Source organism: Lampetra planeri, chromosome 27, assembly GCF_965212315.1.
Source record: "Lampetra planeri chromosome 27, kcLamPlan1.2.h2, whole genome shotgun sequence".
Taxonomy (NCBI): Eukaryota; Metazoa; Chordata; class Hyperoartia; order Petromyzontiformes; family Petromyzontidae; genus Lampetra; species Lampetra planeri.
Window position 1 is genome coordinate 1,992,595 of NC_136133.1, and position 20,658 is coordinate 2,013,252.

General features: G+C 52.7%; 1 protein-coding gene across 8 annotated transcripts in view; it reads right to left on the bottom strand.

The window, feature by feature from the left end:
- Positions 1-1,377: 1,377 nt before the first annotated feature.
- The window catches only part of LOC144727991 (muscleblind-like protein 2a), a 44,612-nt gene continuing 25,331 nt past the window's right edge, over positions 1,378-20,658 (bottom strand). For 4 of the 8 annotated variants that reach the window (XM_078607173.1, XM_078607168.1, XM_078607167.1 and 1 more), the window contains 6 exons: positions 17,572-17,625; positions 13,944-14,097; positions 12,534-12,572; positions 11,426-11,541; positions 10,999-11,072; positions 1,378-7,015 (listed from right to left, as the gene is read on the bottom strand). In XM_078607173.1, coding sequence (XP_078463299.1) covers positions 7,006-7,015; positions 10,999-11,072; positions 11,426-11,541; positions 12,534-12,572; positions 13,944-14,097; positions 17,572-17,625 — 447 coding nt within the window. In that variant the 3' untranslated portion in view covers positions 1,378-7,005. The remainder of the gene's footprint in view (positions 7,016-10,998; positions 11,073-11,425; positions 11,542-12,533; positions 12,573-13,943; positions 14,098-17,571; positions 17,626-20,658) is intronic. The other 4 variants (XM_078607169.1, XM_078607170.1, XM_078607171.1 and 1 more) reach the window with 4 other exon arrangements.

The window sequence follows — 20,658 nt, forward strand, 5'->3', positions numbered from 1 at the left end:
CCTACTCACACCACACACTCCCCACTCACACCACACACTCCCTACTCACACCACATTCCCCACTCACACCACACACTCCCTACTCACACCACATTCCCCACTCACACCACACACTCCCTACTCACACCACACACTCCCCACTCACACCGCACTCCCCACTCACACCACACACTCCCTACTCACACCACATTCCCCACTCACACCACACACTCCCTACTCACACCACATTCCCCACTCACACCACACACTCCCTACTCACACCACATTCCCCACTCACACCACACACTCCCTACTCACACCACATTCCCCACTCACACCACACACTCCCTACTCACACCACACTCCCTACTCACACCACACTCCCCACTCACACCACACTCCCCACTCACACCGCACTCCCTACTCACACCGCACTCCCTACTCACACCACACACTCCCCACTCACACCACACACTCCCTACTCACACCACACTCCCCACTCACACCACACTCCCCACTCACACCGCACTCCCTACTCACACCGCACTCCCTACTCACACCACACACTCCCCACTCACACCACACACTCCCTACTCACACACTCCCCACTCACACCACACCCTCCCTACTCACGCCGCACTCCTGTGCATCAGAGCTGTGCTTACCCACCGGCCATGCCACCGGCTGCTTGTTGTTGTTGTCCTCCCTCCGCACCTTCCGATTAGCACGGTTGGCCACGTATGGTGCGAAAGAAGTTCAACACACACACAATAACAAGCCGTACAGCGCAGCGTGGTAGATGGCACGGTTAAAGAGCCGCCACCCCCCCATGCACATGAACTTCATGTGAATGCCAGCTCTCGTGTTAACACGCCCCGGTCTGTATGTACACAAGTGCAATGAGTGGGGGGGAGGTAGGGAAGGGGGGGGGGTCCACCCAGGGCCCCCCCCACCCCCAGTGCCAACCTATCCCCCTCAACCACAAAAACCAAACCAACCAATCACCATGCGGAAAAAAACCACCTCCCCCGCCATAAAAACGTGGAATTTCCACCAGTGCCCTTGAAGTTGCTAGCGTCCGAGCACGAAGGGGACACGGCGCTTTGACTTCTTGGAATGTCGTCCCCGCTCGCTGCTTTCCGCGCTGATCCGTACTCACGGTAGCCACGACCCCTCGCGATATCCGCACTCACACGACCACAATCACCATCTATCCGCAACGATTATCCCCACAAGGAATGACCTCCTCTCCCTTCTCTGCTCTGCCGCGTGGAGGGTTTGGACACCGGCTCACGGCGGCGGTGAGTTGCGCCCGAGTGAATTTCTCCTGTAAATTGCCGACTTGACCTTTATAATCGGTTCTCCGCTTCTCGTTAACAAGAATTAAAAAAACGGATGTTGGCAGCAACAGCGGCCCGGGTTTTAATCGCGTAGTATTGGCAAAACGCTCCCGTCCCCTTAAAATCAAAAGCTCGCCCCCCCTTTCTTCCACAACAACAACAAAAATATATAAATCGATTTTAAGTTTTGCATTTCTTAAAAGAACTTTAGTTCATTTCGTTTTAATGTTAAGTGCGACTCTCAACATCTCACCCCCGAAAAACATAGAGACTAGACCAACCCCATTCCATAAAACACCACCACCACCAACAACCACCACCACCACCCTCCTCCTGTCTCTCACACAACCCGGTTATCCGCGCACCCACGTGACTCCAACCTCTGTGTTTAACCGCCACCACGTGGTGGGCTGGAGGCGTGGGGGGAGGGAGTGGACCGAACCATTCGAGAGAGAGGAGGAAGGGGGGGGGGACTTGGTATTCATTCGGCCGCTACCAATCTTCCAACAGGGGGGGGGGGTGGGGGGAGGTAAAAACCGGCCCACGGTTGCTTAAACGACGACGCATATTTAGAATCTGTTACGAGAATAACGATCAAAAATGACAGAAATTAATGAAATACTATAAAGTAAAATTAAAGTTGATAACTATTAACACTCGTACAAAAGATCTCCGTCGTGTTTACAAAACATGGCTAAGTTCAAAAATGTTTAGAACTTTATCGTTACGTTACAATATTGTAAAAATTTGACACTAAACCTTTAGACTTATCTATATACCTTACTTATAGAAGTATGTTTTTTTTTTACATTTCTTAAATCATTTTTAAAACATGTTCTCTCTCTCTCTTTCTTTAAAATGTTCATATACTGTAACAAAACAATGTTAAAGTGTTAAAGCAACAACAAAAACATCGAATCCGTGAGTGTTTTGTTTGATAAGGGTCTGTGCGGGCTCCGTGTTGGGGTCAGAATCAGGGCTCAAGCCACGACCCTGAACCGGTTCCGCATCACCGTGTTGAGCTGGCGGCGTTTAGTGCAGTCCTCTGGGGGCTAACGCCATGACCCTAAGCTGGCTTAACATTTGTATTGGACTGGGTGTTAAGCTCCCGACTACAATAACCACGGCTAAACTGGCCTAACTTGGTGTTCGGCAGGATGTTGTGTATGGGCTTGGATTAAGACGCGTATTTTTAAACCAGTTTGAAGTCATGTTGGATTTTAGGCTGAAGGGGTTAGGGCGCTATAGCCGTGATCCTGACCCTGATGTAGCCTCGTATTGGGCTCGGCTCGCGATAGAGTCAGGGCTAGCAACAGGTCTAGAGCGAAGTTAATGGTTAAACTGGTTTAGTTCGGTGTGGAGTTTGGTTTTAGTGCTTGGGAGCGTAGCCTCGGCGTTGGGACTGGCCTCAGCGTCCGGCGAGGGCTGACAGCCACTAAGAACCGCCCTGGCCGTGACCCCACTGTCAAGGCGAGCACCCACCCTCAACCCCAGCAGCACCTGCCCGGCCCATTCTCATGCCCGGTCATCGCGACCCTCTATAAAAGACACGCCGCCCTTCCTACGCGTCGCGATCCTTCAGCTGCTCGTGACAATACGACGCGCGGCCCTTCACCTGGGCCCTGGCGCTGAGAAGGTCCGGCCCAAGACCGCCCGTGGGGTTCTTCCCCAGACGTGAACCACGAGGCACACGTGATGATGATCCCACAGACCCTCGGGGTGGTGGGGGGGGGTGGGGTTCCACGGATCGCTGCAATTTTGGGGGGCCCTCGCCTCGATTGCGTTTTAACGCCGCACCGTCGTGAATGTAAGCGCCTACCGGTGGCCACAGGGAAGTCACGCGACACGCCCCCCCGCCCCCCCAATATGTGTAACACACAAATTGTAACCGGTTCCTCGCAGCCGCGATTACGCACAAGAATCGCCGACGTTAACGACGGAGCGGTCGAAGTCGATTGAGAGCCTCCGCGCGCATCGTTGTTACACGCCGAGCGAAGGTGGGCAGCAGTGGGAGGTTGGCGGCGGGGGGGGAGCCGTGGACATCAGGGGTGCTGCTTCAGGTGCCCGAGACCGACACGGCCACCACAAGGTCGACACGAACACGATCACCATCAGCACCAACTATCGCCGCTGCCGCCGCCACCACCACCACCGCAAGCAACAGGAGAGAACAAACTGCTGCAGTGATGGACGAATGGTTCCCATCGTCGCCGCGTTTAGCGTCTCTACCTGGCCAGGGTTCGGGGGTTTCCCCCGTCCGTCCCGTCTCTGGTGCGTCGAGACCGGGCGGCTCCTACGGTTTGAAGCACAGAGAGAGGAGCACCACCCTCCCCCCCGACCCCCGTTCCACGCTGCAGCACGCTGGCTCCCTGGGTCCCGGGGTACGCCGTCGATCGGTGACCCATCCCAATTTGGATCGTCCCCCCCCCTCTCTCTCTACGTTAAAACGGGATACGCGTGCACTGTACACGAGACCTGGATCCAGTGCCAATGTTGACACATCCTAAACATTTTAATCTGGACGATGTCACATGGGACAAAGGCCACCCCCCATACTCCCGCATTGGCTTTGAACAACATCGCGAAAATGTGTCGTTTAACCCGCCACCACCCGACCCGACCCCAGCCAATTAGTCAAGGTTTGTCACGTAAACAAAAGGTGCCAATGACTGCTTTCTCAGCACGCCGGTGTGTTGGAGAGTAAACCCAAAACATTGACAAACACGACTGCTTGGGGCAAGTACGTGTACTGTTAGGCGAGCGCCTATGAAGGCCGGCAAGGCGCACAAGAGGGGATTGCTGTGGCCAGAACCACGCCCAGTCGCCCGTCTCCCGCAGCGCTGATGGTTAAGCCGAATCGACCTCGGGGGGAAGCGGAGGACCCGTTCAGATATTCGCAACCGATGTTGACCGTCAGCCAGAATGGTACTCGGCTCCCCAACCGCTATGCTACCGTTCCCCCACACACGTTACACGGCACACACACACGAACAAATTATCTCCATTATTTTAAAACGGACGTTCTCTAACATCGCATCGGGACTTGTTTACCAATCATCGGGTGCGTGCGGCAGCGCGTAACGACTCAAACCTGCGGAGCGACCGGGGGGAGAGACCCAGTAAAGCGCGGCGACTCGCGACCCACGAACAGAGTTTGCCTACGGCGTGAAACGCCATCTTTAGAACAAACAGCGGTGGCGGCCCCGTCACATTAAATACACGCGCGGTCACGACCAACCAGACGGACAAAATCCTTATCCTTAATATTGTATTTCTCGCGTCTCACCGCGCTTTTTAGGGGGGGGGGGTGGGGGGGGGAAGACGCAACCTCCGCAAAAAAAAAAATCCAGCGGACTGTTATCCGTGCCGTGTTTCCAGCGCGATGCATAAGAGACGAGAAAAAATAAAAAGCGTTTAGAAAGTTCCCTACCGGGAAACTCCGGGGGTAAGCGGGCGTGGGCCCAGCTACGTCTCGACACCCCCGCGGCACCGAGTTGCAACAGGAAGGTCAATCGGCAGGTCGCATGTGATGGGGGGCGAAGTGTGGGGGTCATTGTCAAAGGCCCTCTTAGAGGGGTTCTCCCTAGAGCTCCCTCTAGTGGAGGGAAATTAATTACGGGAGTCGGTTATACACCTACGTCGTTAAGAGCAGTGCAATATGGGAGCCTGTCATACAACTATGTCGTTAAGAGCAATGCATTATGGGAGCTGGTCATACAACTATGTTGTTATGAGCAATGCATTATGGGAGCCTGCCATACAACTATATCGTTAAGAGCAATGCATTATGGGAGCTGGTCATACAACTATGTTGTTACGAGCAATGCATTATGGGAGCCTATTAACATCGTTAAGAGCAATGCATTATGGGAGCTGGCCATACGTCGTTAAGAGCGATGCATTATGGTAGCCGGTCATACGTCGTTAAGAGCGATTCATTTTGGCAGCTGGTCCTACAACTGTTTAGTTAACGGCAGTGCATTACGGGAGCAGGTCCTACAACTGTATAATGAACGACAATGCATTATGGGAGCCGGTCCTCCGGCTCCGTCACTGGGTGAACACCTCGTGCTGCGGGTGGCGGCTGCCGGAGTCAACGGAGGTCAATGGAGGTCAATGGAGGTCAGGCGGCAGCGTGCCAGGGGGTTTTAAAATGGCCAGGGCCACAGCGGATGGGAACAACCGGGGCGGTAGATTCGACCGGATGCCCTGCCGGACTGATACAAATAGTGGGCTGAACGAGGTAAAACAAAAAAAACCTTAGTTTCAGTTTATTTATATTTGGTGACTTGCTTAGCATTTTCTCTACTTTGAACTATAATTTGTGTTTGTTTTGTTTGTTGGGGTAACCTGCTGACCCTGCCCATACTGGACATTTGGTGAAAAAGAGCTTCACGGCTCATCGGATTCCTCCTCCCGTCTAAATATTGATTCTGTCGGTCGGCGGCTGTTTTGCCATGAAGAGTAAGAAGCGCCCATCTCTCAGCTGTTGCCTCCGCATCACGAACAGCACCCGATTAATCCGGTCACGTGACCGTGGCCCAATCACCCACAATGCACCAGATCTCTCCGGCTCTTGAAAGTGAAGTGGGGGGGGCGGGGGGGGGCGTGGGCACCATTGGGCAGTGCAGCAAAATCCACTCTCGTCCTGTACTTTGTGTGCTCCACGTAAGTCTACGCTGTGAACCTTCACCGACCCCACACTGGCACAGCGTGAAGCATGGTCACGTAACAACTGCGATCCGCACGGCACGGTGGGGTGGGGTCTCTCATCCAGCAGTGGATGGACACGGGGGCTGCGCGCGTTACGAATGGCGACCTCCAAACCTCCGATTCACTCTGCCGTCAGCAAGCGGCGAGTCGCAAGGGGCTAGCCACACGAACCCAGCAACCGGAGTTCAATACTTGGCCACCGGTCCTCCCCGCCCTCCACTACCACCGCTCCCCGCCCGCACGCCCGCCCTCAACCACCACCTTCACCAACCCAGCCCACGCGCCGATCAGCGTGATGAATTATGGTCAAACACAGGGCGGATTGACAAAGGCGGTGGTTTGCGTTGAAATCGACGTGAAGGGTGGGGGGTGGGGGGCGAGCGGCTCGTCCGCACGGTCGCCGCCGATTCCATCCGTAAGTTGCGTCTTTCCCCCAAAACAAAAACTTGCGGTGAAACTTAAAAAGACTACGCGGATATTTATATTACTGGAAAAAAAAAGTCTTGCTATTCGAAGAGGATACATGGCCGCGGCACTAAGCGGATTCGTTCCAACGTAACTTAATTTAGTGACTCGCGGCTTTGTGTGTTTTTACTAAATTTGCGCTGTGGGGCAAAATAATATATGGGGGGAGGGGATGGAGGTGGGGGAGGATGGGGATAATCGATATTTATTAATATTACTTTTTTCTTTTTTAAAAAGTGCTCTCCTCTAATCGTCATAAATATTCTCTTCTCCGTATAATTTTTCTCTCTTTTCTTTCCGGCGGTTAAACGCGAGAGGCGGCGGCGGCGCACGGGCTGCGTTTGACGCCCACACTCCGCGCGTCATCGCACTCCCCTCTCGCTCTCTCGCTCGCACCATTTCATGTAATCGTAACTTTTCTTTTTTTTTTGGCCGAAAGACGACTCGGGTTTTGGTGAGGTCGAGGACTGGGTGCCCCCCGTGGGATTTGGCTGCGTGGGAAGTCACTTCAGCAGAACCTGGAGAGACACGGTGGGGGGTGGGGGGGGAGCAGAAGGGGAGACACGGGGGAGGCAAGATACAGGGGTAGACAGAAACACGAGGGAGACAGGAGACAGGCAGGGAGGGGACATGGAGATGGAGGATGAGATGAGCACAACACATGTGTGTGTATATGTGTGTACGTGTGTACGTGTGTACGTGTGTGCGTGTGTGCGTGTGTGCGTGGCTGTCTGAGAGTGTGTTTGTGACAAAGACCCCCCGTATAGCCTTCACAGACTGTTGGGGCAAGTACCATTATCGAGCACCTATGAAGGCCAGCACCACGCCCAGCCGCCTTTGTCTCCCTCATGGCAATGTGTTATACGCACTGCATCAGGTACTTTGAAGCGACTGGGGAGACAAAGGCGGCCACTGGGCGTGGTGCTGGCTACCCACCCCCTCGTGTGCCGTGCCGGCCTTCATAGATGGTCGCGAACAGCACTTGCTCCACGTCCATCGCCCACCCTTTTGGCCTCGCCCCCCCCTCCCTCCCGATACGTTCCTTTCATTGGCTACCATAGTCTGATGAGCTCCCCCCCTCCCTCTCCCTCCCCCCTCAACTCGCTTTTAAGGGATTACATCTAGAATCATTGCCTCACTTGATACAGCTAATCTGGCTGTGACGGTCCCACCTGATGACGGAGACTTGTGTTGCCTCCGAAACGTCGTGATTTTTGTTTTTATTTTATTTTACTTTCTACGTGACTTTACCGAAAGAACCTAAGAAGATGATTCCTTGCAGTCACGAAAGCTTCAAATCTAGAATTAATGCCCTCTACGGGGAGGAATTCCACCTATCTGTTAGAGTTTTTAACAGACAAAGAGACAAGAAGTCACAGCTTCTCGAGACGCTGGCCTTCCTCAAGAGATGCCGAGATAACAAGGTAATACCCATCGCTTTCACACTCACATCCGCTGCTGTGTCCTCACCGAACTCCAAACAGATCTTATTTAAAGCCAGCCTATCACTAATCTCGGAGAGAATAAGGTTACTCCGATCTGAACTCGATAATTTAGATAAGACTCTCTTACAAACACATTTAATGTTAACACAAAAAATGTCACCTTCTGATTGGAACAACGTTGATAACATGACTTCTGCTTCTGCTGACTCACTGTCAGCCAAATGCAAAGCTAACCTGATTTCTAAATTCAACCTCCTATCTAAGAAGAAACCAGAGCCACACATCGCAAAGCTGGATGTTAACAAGACCGTGATTAATCAGAGTAACATCCCAATTTCTGACACTCTAAAAACGGTACTGGCCAAAAGACTAAATTTCGCCGTCACCCCTAAATATATACCAGTAGAGGATATGATTTCCCAGATTGATGTAGCCCTCAGAGGCATAGGACACATCCATGCGGATGTAGCAAGAGCTGAAATAGCTACTATTCTTAAGAATGCTAAGAAACCCACTAGTAACATCAGCAAAAACGAACGCTCTGAACTCGCGGACCTAAAAAAGAGAGATGATATAGTCATCCTCTCGGCAGACAAGGGCAATGCCACGGTCATCATGGATAAAGATTCATACAACAACAAAATCCTGGACCTTCTTAATGATGGGAGTTACTCTAAAATTAAAAACGATCCCACTAAAAGCCTAACGAGGAAAACCAACAGTATCATCACGAGTTCGACTTCCCTAATCGAACCAAGCAAACGTCCCTCTCTAAAACCATCGGCGGCAAGACCTCCCAGACTCTATGGTCTTCCCAAAATCCATAAGGAAGGCACCCCGCTACGACCCATTGTGTCGACGATAAACTCTCCTACGTACAAACTAGCCCGTTTTCTATCAGATACTCTGCTCCCTTTCACAGGCAAGACCTCTTCAGCAGTACTCAACTCAACCCAATTAGTCTCTATGGTTAAGGACATGGTACTATCTCCTGATGACATCCTCGTCAGCTTTGATGTAGTATCTTTGTTTACCAAAGTCCCAGTACCGGACACCCTAACAATAATTGAGGACTTAGTCCAACATGGATTGAATTCTGATGCACCTGCGCTGGTTAGGCATTGCCTCACCAACACCTATTTTACCTGGAATGGCACCTTCTACAAACAGAATGAGGGTACCCCTATGGGCTCCCCTTTGTCACCAGTTATAGCCAACATATTCATGGAAAAGTTTGAATCAGACGCCATCCAGACATCCACCCTGCGTCCTTCCCTGTGGAAGAGATATGTGGATGACACTTTCGTCATTTGGCCACATGGCCTCCCAGCATTGAACCACTTCTTGGACCACATCAATTCTAGACACCCATCCATCAGATTCACCATGGAAGTGGAGAAAGACGGTAAACTACCATTCTTGGATATTCTGTTTGAGAGGAGTCCTGACGGTTCCTTGGGACATTCTGTCTACAGAAAAGCCACCCACACAGACTCCTACTTGAAACCGGATTCCCACCACCACCCATCTCAAAAGAACTCTCTCATCAAAACGCTATACCACAGAGCACATGGCATTTCTGACAAACACCACCTGACCGGTGAATTAAGACATGTACATCGGGCCCTCAGGATGAACGGATACTCTGACCGTACTATCCGCCAAGCTGTCTCTCCCACCACACAGAAACAGCCACATGAAACTCCGACCAAAACCATCACGTTACCATACATAGCTGGCGTGACCAAAAAGATCTCCAAAATTCTAAACAAACATAAGATCCAAGTCCGATTCTGTACAGTGCATAAAATCCGTGATCTGATTCCATCTGTGAAGGATGTCGTGCCTGACTTACAGTATCCTGGAGTCTACAAATTGAGTTGCATTTGTGGTGATTGCTACATTGGAGAAACGAAACGTCATGTTTCTGATCGTGTCCGCGAGCACAAGTCAGATCTGAAACACGGCAGAACTGATTCTTCTGCCGTGGCCGATCATTGCTACAACTCGGTGGGCTCTCATGAAATTGTCTTTTCCGAGACCAAGGTTCTCTGCAAACCTCCCGACTACCATCAAAGGTTTGTACACGAAGCCATACAAATATACAAACACAGACATAATTTCAACCGTGATGATGGGTACAAACTTAGTAATCATTGGAAAGATGTTATCAACCACGCAAAAAAGACTTAATCACAAATTTTTTTTTTTTTTTGGACCATCTTATCTGACAGGCACTATTTTACTGTACTTTACCGAGTGTTAACATCCTCAGTTATTTTAACAGTACTCTCTTCATTGTTCAGCCAGCATTGGTATAAACATGGGCATTTTCGTTCTTTTGTCTATCATGTGTATCAGACCCCCCCTCCCCCTCTCTCTCCATTGTGTTGGCGTGTGCAGTAATTGGCCTCTTGCGCACAAGCGCTTCCACGTCCGTCGCCCACCCTTTTTGGCCTCGCCCCCCCCCCCGCCCCCCCCTCCCTCCCGATACGTTCCATTCATTGGCTACCATAGTCTGATGAGCTCCCCCTAAGTTTGTACCCATCATCATTTTCGTTCTTTTGTCTATCATGTGTATTAGACCTCCCCTCCTCCTCTCTGCCCATTGTGTTGGCGGGTGCAGTGGCTGGCCGCTTGCGCACAATCGCTCCATTGTGTTGGCGTGTGCAGTAATTGGCCGCTTGCGCACAAGCGCTTCCACGTCCATCGCCCACCCTTTTGGCCTCGCCCCCCCCTCCCTCCCGATACGTTCCTTTCATTGGCTACCATAGTCTGATGAGCTCCCCCCCTCCCTCTCCCTCCCCCCTCAACTCGCTTTTAAGGGATTACATCTAGAATCATTGCCTCACTTGATACAGCTAATCTGGCTGTGACGGTCCCACCTGATGACGGAGACTTGTGTTGCCTCCGAAACGTCGTGATTTTTGTTTTTATTTTATTTTACTTTCTACGTGACTTTACCGAAAGAACCTAAGAAGAAGCACTTGCCCCAACAGTCTGTTCATGGTATACGGAGGATCTTTGTTTGCCTTTATATGTATGTGAACACGTACAAGTGTGTCCGTGTGTTGTTTACATGGTAACGCTCATCTTCAGGGTCCAGGGCGGTGAGGCCTCCATGTTGCAGCTGTGGGGAGACACGGGGGAGTTACGGGGGAGACGGAGGGAGACACGGAGGAGACACGGTGAGCTATGGGGGAGACACGAGACACATGGAGTTAGAGCGATACGCAGGGTCACGAGGAGACACGGGGAGACACGAGAGACAGAGACACGCGGGACAGCACGACAAGACCTGAGAAGAGACGCAGGGAGACATGGGGAGACACGGGGAGACACGGGGCCGATGATCCAGACGCACTCGTGCACCGGGGTTAGACTTTAACCCGGTTCACGTTCCAATCCCGCCTAACCTCTGAACCCCGACGGGCACGGCGCCCGCGTCGTCCAAGCCAATCAAACGCCTCCGCCAGCTCTCACCTGATTGGCCAAGGGGTTTGGCGGTCCCGACCCTGCGGAGGCAGCGGCGGCGGCCGCAGCGGCTGCGGCTGCCGCGTGGTGGTGGTGGTGGTTGTGGTGGTACATGATGGGCGCTGCTGGCACATGCGGAGACACGGGGAGCGCGGGGAGGACAAGGCGAGTCAACCTATGACCTCTTAAACAATATTTTAAAATGTTTACCAGGTAAGGGCGACTAAGCTATATATATTTATTTTTCAGACAAGCGACCTGGCCGCAAATGATAGCTCAACGAAGTGGCTTATCATCATGTGGAAATGTATCGAGGCAGCCAAAAGCTCTAAACGCATGTTGATTGTAAATGTGGAGGGAAAAACCAGAGGACCCGGGGAAAAATCCACGCTCCCACCACGGGGAGAGAGACACGCAAACTCCAAATATACAGCAGGAGTCAGGGTCGGGATCAAACCCACAACCTCCTGTACACCAGGCGAGGTAGTTAACATCTCGCTTGTCATCACCAACATCATCAACATCGTGCACGTCAACATAGTCCACATCCTCAGTCATCACCAATATCATTGTCAACATCAACATCATCATCATCATCATCAATGTTATCTCCATCACGGAACATCTGTTACAACTGCCAGCATAGACAGGGACAGAGGAAAAAGTGAAGTCCACAACATCATTGCCAACATCGACATTGCCATCGTCACGGTTGACATCATCGTCTTCATTGCAGTGACGTCCATCGTCATCGTCGCAACCAGTAATGTAATCGTCATTTACCGTGTTAATCACCGTCATAGCCACCACGGACACGTCTTAAATCACTCATCCTCACCTTTGTAACCGTCACCATGATTGTTATCAATATCAACATCGTTGTCAATCATCAATTCTTTAGATTGTCATCGTTGTCATCACCACCACCCCCACCACCAAGTCATCATCATCATCAACGCTGTGATCATCACTGTGGGTGTTGATACGAGCGAGTGGTGTCTTGTTTGTGAACGATGTGGTTCATAGGTTGCTGCTGCTAAGTTAATAGTGGTTGTTATTATGGTTGTTAAGAAATTGCCATCGTGGTTGTTGTTGTGATGTGCGTGCGTCTACTCACCGAACGTGGCTGTGGGTGCCGCCATGCAAAACATGGAACCTGCTCCCAGCATGCCGTGCGACAGGAAGCGGGGGGGACGACAACAACATGGGAGAGGAGAGGGGTGAACGTCCGCGACGCTGTCTCCCACACGGGCTCGTGTCCCGACACGCACAACGACGTCATCCCTCGTTCACCAAGCACACACACGTGCACACACATGCACACACATGCACACACATGCACGCACACACATGCAAATACACACGCACATAAAAAGACCCCCCCCCACCCACAGTTGGGGCAAGTGTTGTTTGTGAGCAACTATGAAGGCCGGAACAGCACACGAAGGGGTGGGTGGACAGCACCACGCACTGCCGCCTTTGTCTCCCTAGTGATGATGTTTACACACCGCACTAGGTACTTATTTGAGGCCGAGTCGACCTAGGGGAGGCCTAGGTTCAGATTGTCACTTGTGTTGGTCGTGAGCAGGAATGGACTCACTGCTACCCTACCGCACCCCACTGCGCAAACACTCGCACACAAGCCCACCAATACCCACCATTTGCTACTAAGTGATGGTGACGTCACCACAGAGCCTGTGCCAGGCCAGGTGCACTTTGAGGCCACGTCAAGTGTCGAAGGCTCGCCGACAGGTTACGGGACAGACCCAGGTGCCATGGGTTGATTGACTGAGATGACTGGTAAATACACCAGCTGTACTCCCTACTGTGCCAAGTTGCTACCGCCCTGCACTCCGCTCATTGTTGCGAGCGTCGCTCATCTGCCCTCCGTTGTTGCTGGAGGGCGACTGCCTCCAACTGCCCAGTAGTGTCCTTCATGAGCCTCCTCCAGAGGTCAATCTTGACACTGCTGGTACCAGTCGTTGGCAAGTCCACTCAGCTTCACATCCTCTCGTACCGCATCAGTCCATCTCTTCTCCAGCGCATGTCGTGCCCATTTAGCCCCCTCGATGTGGCAAAACAGAAGCTGCTTGGGCATGCGGGCTACATGACCCAGCCAACGCAGCCTTGCCTGCCAAAGCAGCTGATAGAAATGTGTCCAGATCTTTCAAGGATTTGGGAGCTGCTCACACAATCCAGCCTGATTAAACCCAGGATGGATCGTAGGCATGCCAGCCTGAATGTTTCTAACCGGCGCAGATGTTCCACGTTTCACAAGCATAGAGAAGGGAGGGCATGACTGTGGCCCAGAAGACCCGAAGCTTCGTGCGGAGCGACAGACCACCAGGTAGGCTCCACACAGCATCGTGCAGCCAATGAAAAGATAATGCCGCCCCGACTGATTCGGAGTGAGACCTCCGCTGTCAAACCTATCCACCCACATTATAACATTCATTCCAGAAATCTCAATTTCGCCCGTACACTCACTCACACACACACGCTCCCTCCCGCCCGCCGTGCTTCCCACCTGGAGCCATGTAAGGCTGCGCGGCCATGTGGAGGCCGGACAGCCCCGACTGGTACGCCATGAGCGCGTGGTTGAACGTCGCTCCCAGCATGCCGTTGGGCTTGTCCATGGCCGCCCGCTTTGGTAATGGGGTCATGACCCCTGTGGGCATGGACTGAGGGACACGGGGAGACACGCGGACACATGGAGACACGGGGAGGCACGGTGACACACGTGGACGAGTGGAGACACGCGGACACAAGCGTGCGCACGCACGGAAATGAAGACATGGATGTACATACAGACACGTGCACGCACATGGAGACAGGAGAAGACACGTAGACACGTGAAGACAAACACACACACGAAGACACGCACATAGACACGCAAGGACACAGTGACATGCGTGCAGACGCACACATGCAGAAATGGAGACATGCAGACACACACACATGGAGATACAGCCACACATGGGCAAACATGGACACGCACGCATGGAGACATACATACACAGACATACACAACACGGAAACACATGGAGACAGGTCGGCATACACACGCATGGACGGACACATGTAGGGATGCATACAAAAGGACACATGCAGACACAGACATACGCATGCACAGACACAGGCATTTGCATGGATGTATACACGGGTGCACACAGATACACGCAAGGCCAGGACATGCAGACACATGCGCGCACAGAGGCACACGGATGTGGTCAGATGCAGACACACACGTGTACGTGCAGACACAAAGACAAGCATACACTCAGTCACACACTCATGCAGACATGCAGATACAGACACAAATGTGTACACACATACAGATGCACAAGTAGACACAGACACAAGACATGCAGGTACAAACACACAGGAAGGCAGCCAGCTAAACACAGAAAAATCCCCCATATAGCCTTAAACTTGTTCCGGCAAGTGCTGTTATATTACACCGATTAAGGCCGACAACACACGAGGGGGTGGGTGGCCAGCACCGCGCCCGGCCACCTTTGTTTCCCCAGTACAGTCCTGATGTTTCCACACTGCACCAGGTACTCCTTTAAGGTTGAGTCTACATAGGGGAGGCCCAGGACCAGTTCAGATATTTGTCCCTGTTGGCCTCAAATGGGGATCGAACACGGGTCAGCGGGTTCATAGAGTGATGCGATAACCACTACAGTACCGCTCCCCATGTATTAACAAAGACCCCCCGTATAGCCTTAACAGACTGTTGGGCAAGTGCTGTTAGCAAGCACCTTTGAAAGACGGCACGGCACACGAGGGGGTGGGTGGCCAGCACCACGCCCGGCCGCCTATCTCCCCAGTGGCAATGTTTACACTCTGCACAAGGTACTCATTTGAGGCCGAGTCAACCTAGGGGAGGTCCAGGACCGGTTCAAATATTCGTCACTGGTGTTGGCTGTGAGCGGGAATCAAACTCTGGTCGCCGGGTTCGTAGCGCAGTGCGCTGAACCGCTACGCCACCGCTCCCCACACGTACACACACACTAAACACAACATCCACCATCCGCCACTAAGTGGCGGTGACGTCAACACTGCGCTTGTGGTCGGCTATGTGCACTTTAAGGCCACTTGAAGTGTCGAAGGCTCGCTGGCAGGTCACTGGATAGACCCAGGTGCCATGGGTTAACGATCCATTGCCTGTGCTCCCCACTGTGCCAACTCGCTGCGTTTCTAGTCGCCCGGCACGCCGCTCGTTTTGTTGCTCCTCCAATCTCCGCTGTTGTTGGAGGGCAACTGCCCAGTAGCGTCCTTCATGAATATTGTTTTACAGAGGCCGATCTTGGCTCCACTGTTACCTGTCATTGCGTGTCCAACAGGCTTCAAATCCTCATTTGGAGGCCCCATTAGGGCCACTATAGCCAACACCTGGGGCAGGAGGTGATATTAGGCATCGTACTCATCCTCAAGTTGATGGGGGAGATGAGCCCACAATAGCCTGTGACCCGTGGCTTCCCACACCTCACTGCAACGCTCTCACGGTCTTTTCATTCCCTTGTTTAGAAGGAGCCGCTTCCCTGCTGGTTCCACGTTACGCTCGTGCCGAGGAGAGGGCTGCTCCCCCGCTCCTCGTAGTCACCGGAGCCAGAACCGTTCCCGCTGAAGTGGCAGGCGGCGGTACCGGTCGAAGCTCCCGACAAAATGGGCAACTTCCACTGAGCGTTCTGGACATTCCATGTGGCCGGCCGCGGTGATTGCCCGTCGTCTCCGGAGATAACCCCCCAAGGATGGTGGGATGGAGGGGAGGTGCTAGTCAGTCTCCTGCAGAGGTCACAATCGGGTACCCGATACCCGTACCCTACCCGATACCCGTACCCGGCCGAGTACGGGTACCCGTTTGCGACCCTGGTGCGGCCGGGTACGGGTACGGGTAGGCCGTTAGTCACTGGTGAGTAACTGTTTGTCACTCATTTCCCAACGTTTTGTCTCTTCTCACAATTCAAGTTCCTAGAATCAACCCACCCGCGCCAGCAACATGGCTTCATCCCAGAGGTCGCAATCGGGTACTCGTACCCGTACCCTACCCGATACACGGCCGGGTACGGGTAGCCGGGTATCGGGTAGGGTAGGGGTACCCGTTTGCGACCCTGGTGCGGCCGGGTACGGGTAAGGAATCAAAACCCGTTTGCGACCTCTGGTCTCCTGGCTGCACCAGGTGGGGTTTTCCCAGGAGACGTCAACGGACGCCTGTCCATTTCATGGCCTTAGGGCGACACGGTTATTCCAATCGTCTCCCCGTCGTCCCTTCGTAGTTTGATTCAAGATGGATGGGGGTGGGGGGGTTACAGCAGCCCCAACCGCACCCATCCAGTGCACGCCTAGAGCCACCTGTTGTACGCTGTGCGACCGCATATCAAGGTTCTGGACAGTAACGGCGCGATCGATTTGTCCGATGAAAGCATTGCCTTGAGCTTCGATACTTTCTCAGGAGCGTCCCTTGCTTTGGGAAGTTTGGCTAATTACTTAGTTTAAACAAATTCTTGGGTCTTTCGTTGTTATTTTCTTTGAACCTATCTATGTGACTTTACCGAAAGACTCAAGAATATGAATTCCTGCAGTCACGAAAACTTTAAGTCAAGATTTAGTGAAACAATTAGATTTTTTTGTTTAAATATGGAAAGATATGACTTTAAAAAAAATATATAAAATTAACAACTATTCGCGTGCTGGTCTCGTTCTCTTAACGGAGGTTCTACAACGCTATTCGGCCGAGGCTGGGAGCAGTAAACAGGGGGGGGGGGGGTGAGCACAATAACGCTTGCGGAGACGCTCCAATGCAACCAACCCCAGTGTGTGCAGTGTAAAGACGTGTTGCTATGAGCAAATAAATCCAATTTAAAACGACGCTTCCTCATTCATCAAAGTGTTGCCGCCCAAGGCAATCCGGGGCAAAGAAATTTGGACAATTTCCAAAGAAGCAAACCGTGTTTGCCTCGACAGCTTGGACCCCCGTGCCGGCTTCCGTACTGCTAAATTGAACATTTCCGAAAAAAAATGCACATTGGATATGTTACAGAATCCATGCGTACGTGTGATTTTTCTTCCTTGTTTAACTTTTGGTGGGGAGGGGGGAGGCGGTGGGGGGGCACAAACGTGGCATGCGTGGGAAGGGGGGGTGTGGGTACCAAGTCAAAGGCCGCGTTGTATGGTCTCTTCAGCGATTTCACTGCTGTCGGAGCCTTTTGCGTAAAAATATTATGGCCATCGGTGTGACGGGGGTGAGAGGTGAGTATGTGTGTGTGCGTGTGTGAAGTGAGGGTTAGCGCGTACGGCGAGCGTGTGGCGAGCGTGAGTGAGTGCGGTAAGAGAGATGTGCGAGTGAATATGGAGAATGTGTGGTGACAGTGTGGGAGTGTGTGTGCACGTGTGGTGAGACCATGAGGGTGTGGGAGTGTGTGGTGAAAGTGTGTGTGTGAGGAGTGTGTGTGAGTGCATGGGTTCGATGGTGTTTGTGGTGAGTGTATGGGGTGAGTGTATGGAGTGTGTGGTGACAGGGCGTGTATGGTGAGTATGAGCGTGTGAGTGCGGGGATCAGACGGTGTGTGTGGTGAGTGTATGGAGTGTGCGGTAACAGCGTGTGTGTGGTGAGTGTATGGAGTGTGTGGTAACAGCGTGTGCGTGGTGAGAGTGTATGAGTATGAGTGCGTGGATCAGACGGTGTGTGGTGAGTGTGTGGAGGGTGCGGTTAATGTGTGTGTGTGACCATGTGTCGTTTTGAATGTGTGAGTGAGTGCGTGTGTGCGTATGTGCGATCATGTGATTATCATTAATAGCAGTACGTGTCAATGCGAGTATGCGAGCGTGTGTGTGTGCGATTATGAGCACAGCATGTGGTTGTGACAGCGGCAGACACAGGAAAGAGGGTAGCATGGGTGAGTCAAAAACAGACACATGCAGGCACGCGCACACACACATGACAATGTGTTTACGTAACAGCGATGGTTATACACACACACGCGCGCGCAGATGGGAGACACATGCAATGCAAAAACAAATCAACAGGGACCCCACGTGCAGATTTGACAAAGTTAGCAACAGTGTTGCGTTGTGTCGGAGGTGGGAAGGTGTAGGTTAGGGGTGATGACGGTGAGCAGGTAGGGAAAAAGGATTGGGGGTGAAAGGGTGAAGGAATGGGTAGGGCGGTGATGGGTGAGGAAGTGGGTGAGGAAATGGGTGAGATGGAGGGGGGGGTGGGTGGATGAGCGAGCGAGCGAGTGAGCGAGCGAATGGGCGGGGTGAAGCGTGAGATGACGAGTGAGTGGGTGATGTGTTGGTTGGGAGGGTGAAAGAGTGGACGAGTGAGTGGGTAAGCAAGACAGAGTTTTATGGTTGGATATAGTGATCGGGTATTCAGGTGCAGGGGGTCAGGGCGTAGGTTCAGGTATAGGGGGTCAGGATGTAGGGGTCAGAAGTTGGGGTAGGGGCAAGAGGCAGATACACGGCGTTATCATGGCAGCAGGCGTTGACAGCAGCGGTAGCAGTAGCAGCAGCAACAGCAGCCGTGGAGACGAGGGCAGCATCGTCATCATCATCATCATCAGCAGTAGCGCCACCATCATCATCATCAGCACCATCACCACCACCATCGTCATCATCGCCACCATCACAGCGGCGGCGCAAGGCGAAGGTGGTGGCAGCGATGGCGGCGGGCGGAGGTAGTAGCAGAGGCAGCAACACGTCACGTGACCACGGCCCAGCCAATGGGGGCGCGGCGCGGCCAGGGAGGGCGGCAGGGGTTTGGTTTTTGTTGTTGGTGGCAGCGGCAGGCGGTTATTGTCGCAAAGGTGAAAGGTCAAGCCGGGTGCATTATGGGTAGGAGAGAAAGAGGAAACAAAAAAGGGGAGGGGAGCGGAAGAGGGGGAGGGGGAAACGTTACCAAAAAAAATTGTTACAAAAAAAACGGACAAAACGCTTATTTATTTTTTTTAAGTCGTGTAAGCGCACGTTCATGTCGAGGGGCCCTCCGGCCTGGGGTGGCGTCGTCATGTTTTGCGATGGAGGAGAACAGAGAGGCGCTTCGACCGGACTTGTCGATCAAAAAATTCCGCGTCAATTCGGCCGCGAGGCGTCGATCCCTCTCTCTCTCGCTGCCGCGTGGTTCGAATGCCGCAAATCACAAGAACCCATCCCATGCGAGCATTACAATCGCGTCTAGCTGGCAACCTTTTCCCGTGACGGAGAGAGACCCGAGGAAGCTGATCGCGGCGGTTGCTCGGCATAAGCGGAGAGAGCCCACGATCACCCCCGCGAGTGGAGCCAATGCAGCGGCAGTTTGAGCCGTTAAGAGGCATTAGCCGCGGGGAGATGTAATTGACGCTGGAATTGTTCACGGTAATTGTTGACGGTTTGGGATTAATTACTTGGAATTCTAATTACATTTTACGAGGGGCGGGAGGCAAAGGTAGTGAGGCAGCGTTGTGCAGATTAATGCCAATGGTTGCGTGGGATTTTCGTGCTGGGATTCATTTCATATAATTAGGATGTAAAGACCCATTTGGTAGGCATATCTACCCCCACTCGCCTGCCTCGCCGTCCATCCACCAACTCACCCAACTGACCCATTCATCCATCTACACAAGGATACATTCACACACCGAGTTACCAATTTACACTCCTATATCTACCCAAGCACCCACACACCGACTCAACCACCCACCACTCACACACTCATTCATCTACGCACTAATCCACTCAACCATTTACTCACTCACCTACCCACCTATTCACCAACCATCTCGAGCATTGCCCCACCCACCCACCAATTCATCCATTCACTGACCTACCCATCCTCTCAACAAGCAACTCCCCTATCTGCCCACTAATTCACCAACCTACTCACTCACCTACCCACCATTCTATTCGCGCATGCAGTCATCCATTCACTGACCTACCCACCATTTCAACCACCCACTCACCAATCCGCACACTCATTCACCCACCTACCCAATTACCTCTGCACACACACCCACACCCACCCGCCTGCCCATCCGCCCACCCGCCATGATGGCCGTGTTCTAGGCGAGGGAGACGCTGGCTATGGATGCCCTCGACATGAACGCGCTCATTACCAGAAAGCTCGTTATCGTTAATGCACGCGAGACAGCACGTGTGTGGGTGTGCATGTGCGCGCGTGTGAGCGTGCGAGCATGGATGTGCGTGTGTGCGCGTGTTGTGTGCGAGTGCACCAAGATGCATGCACAGGTGTGTGTGTG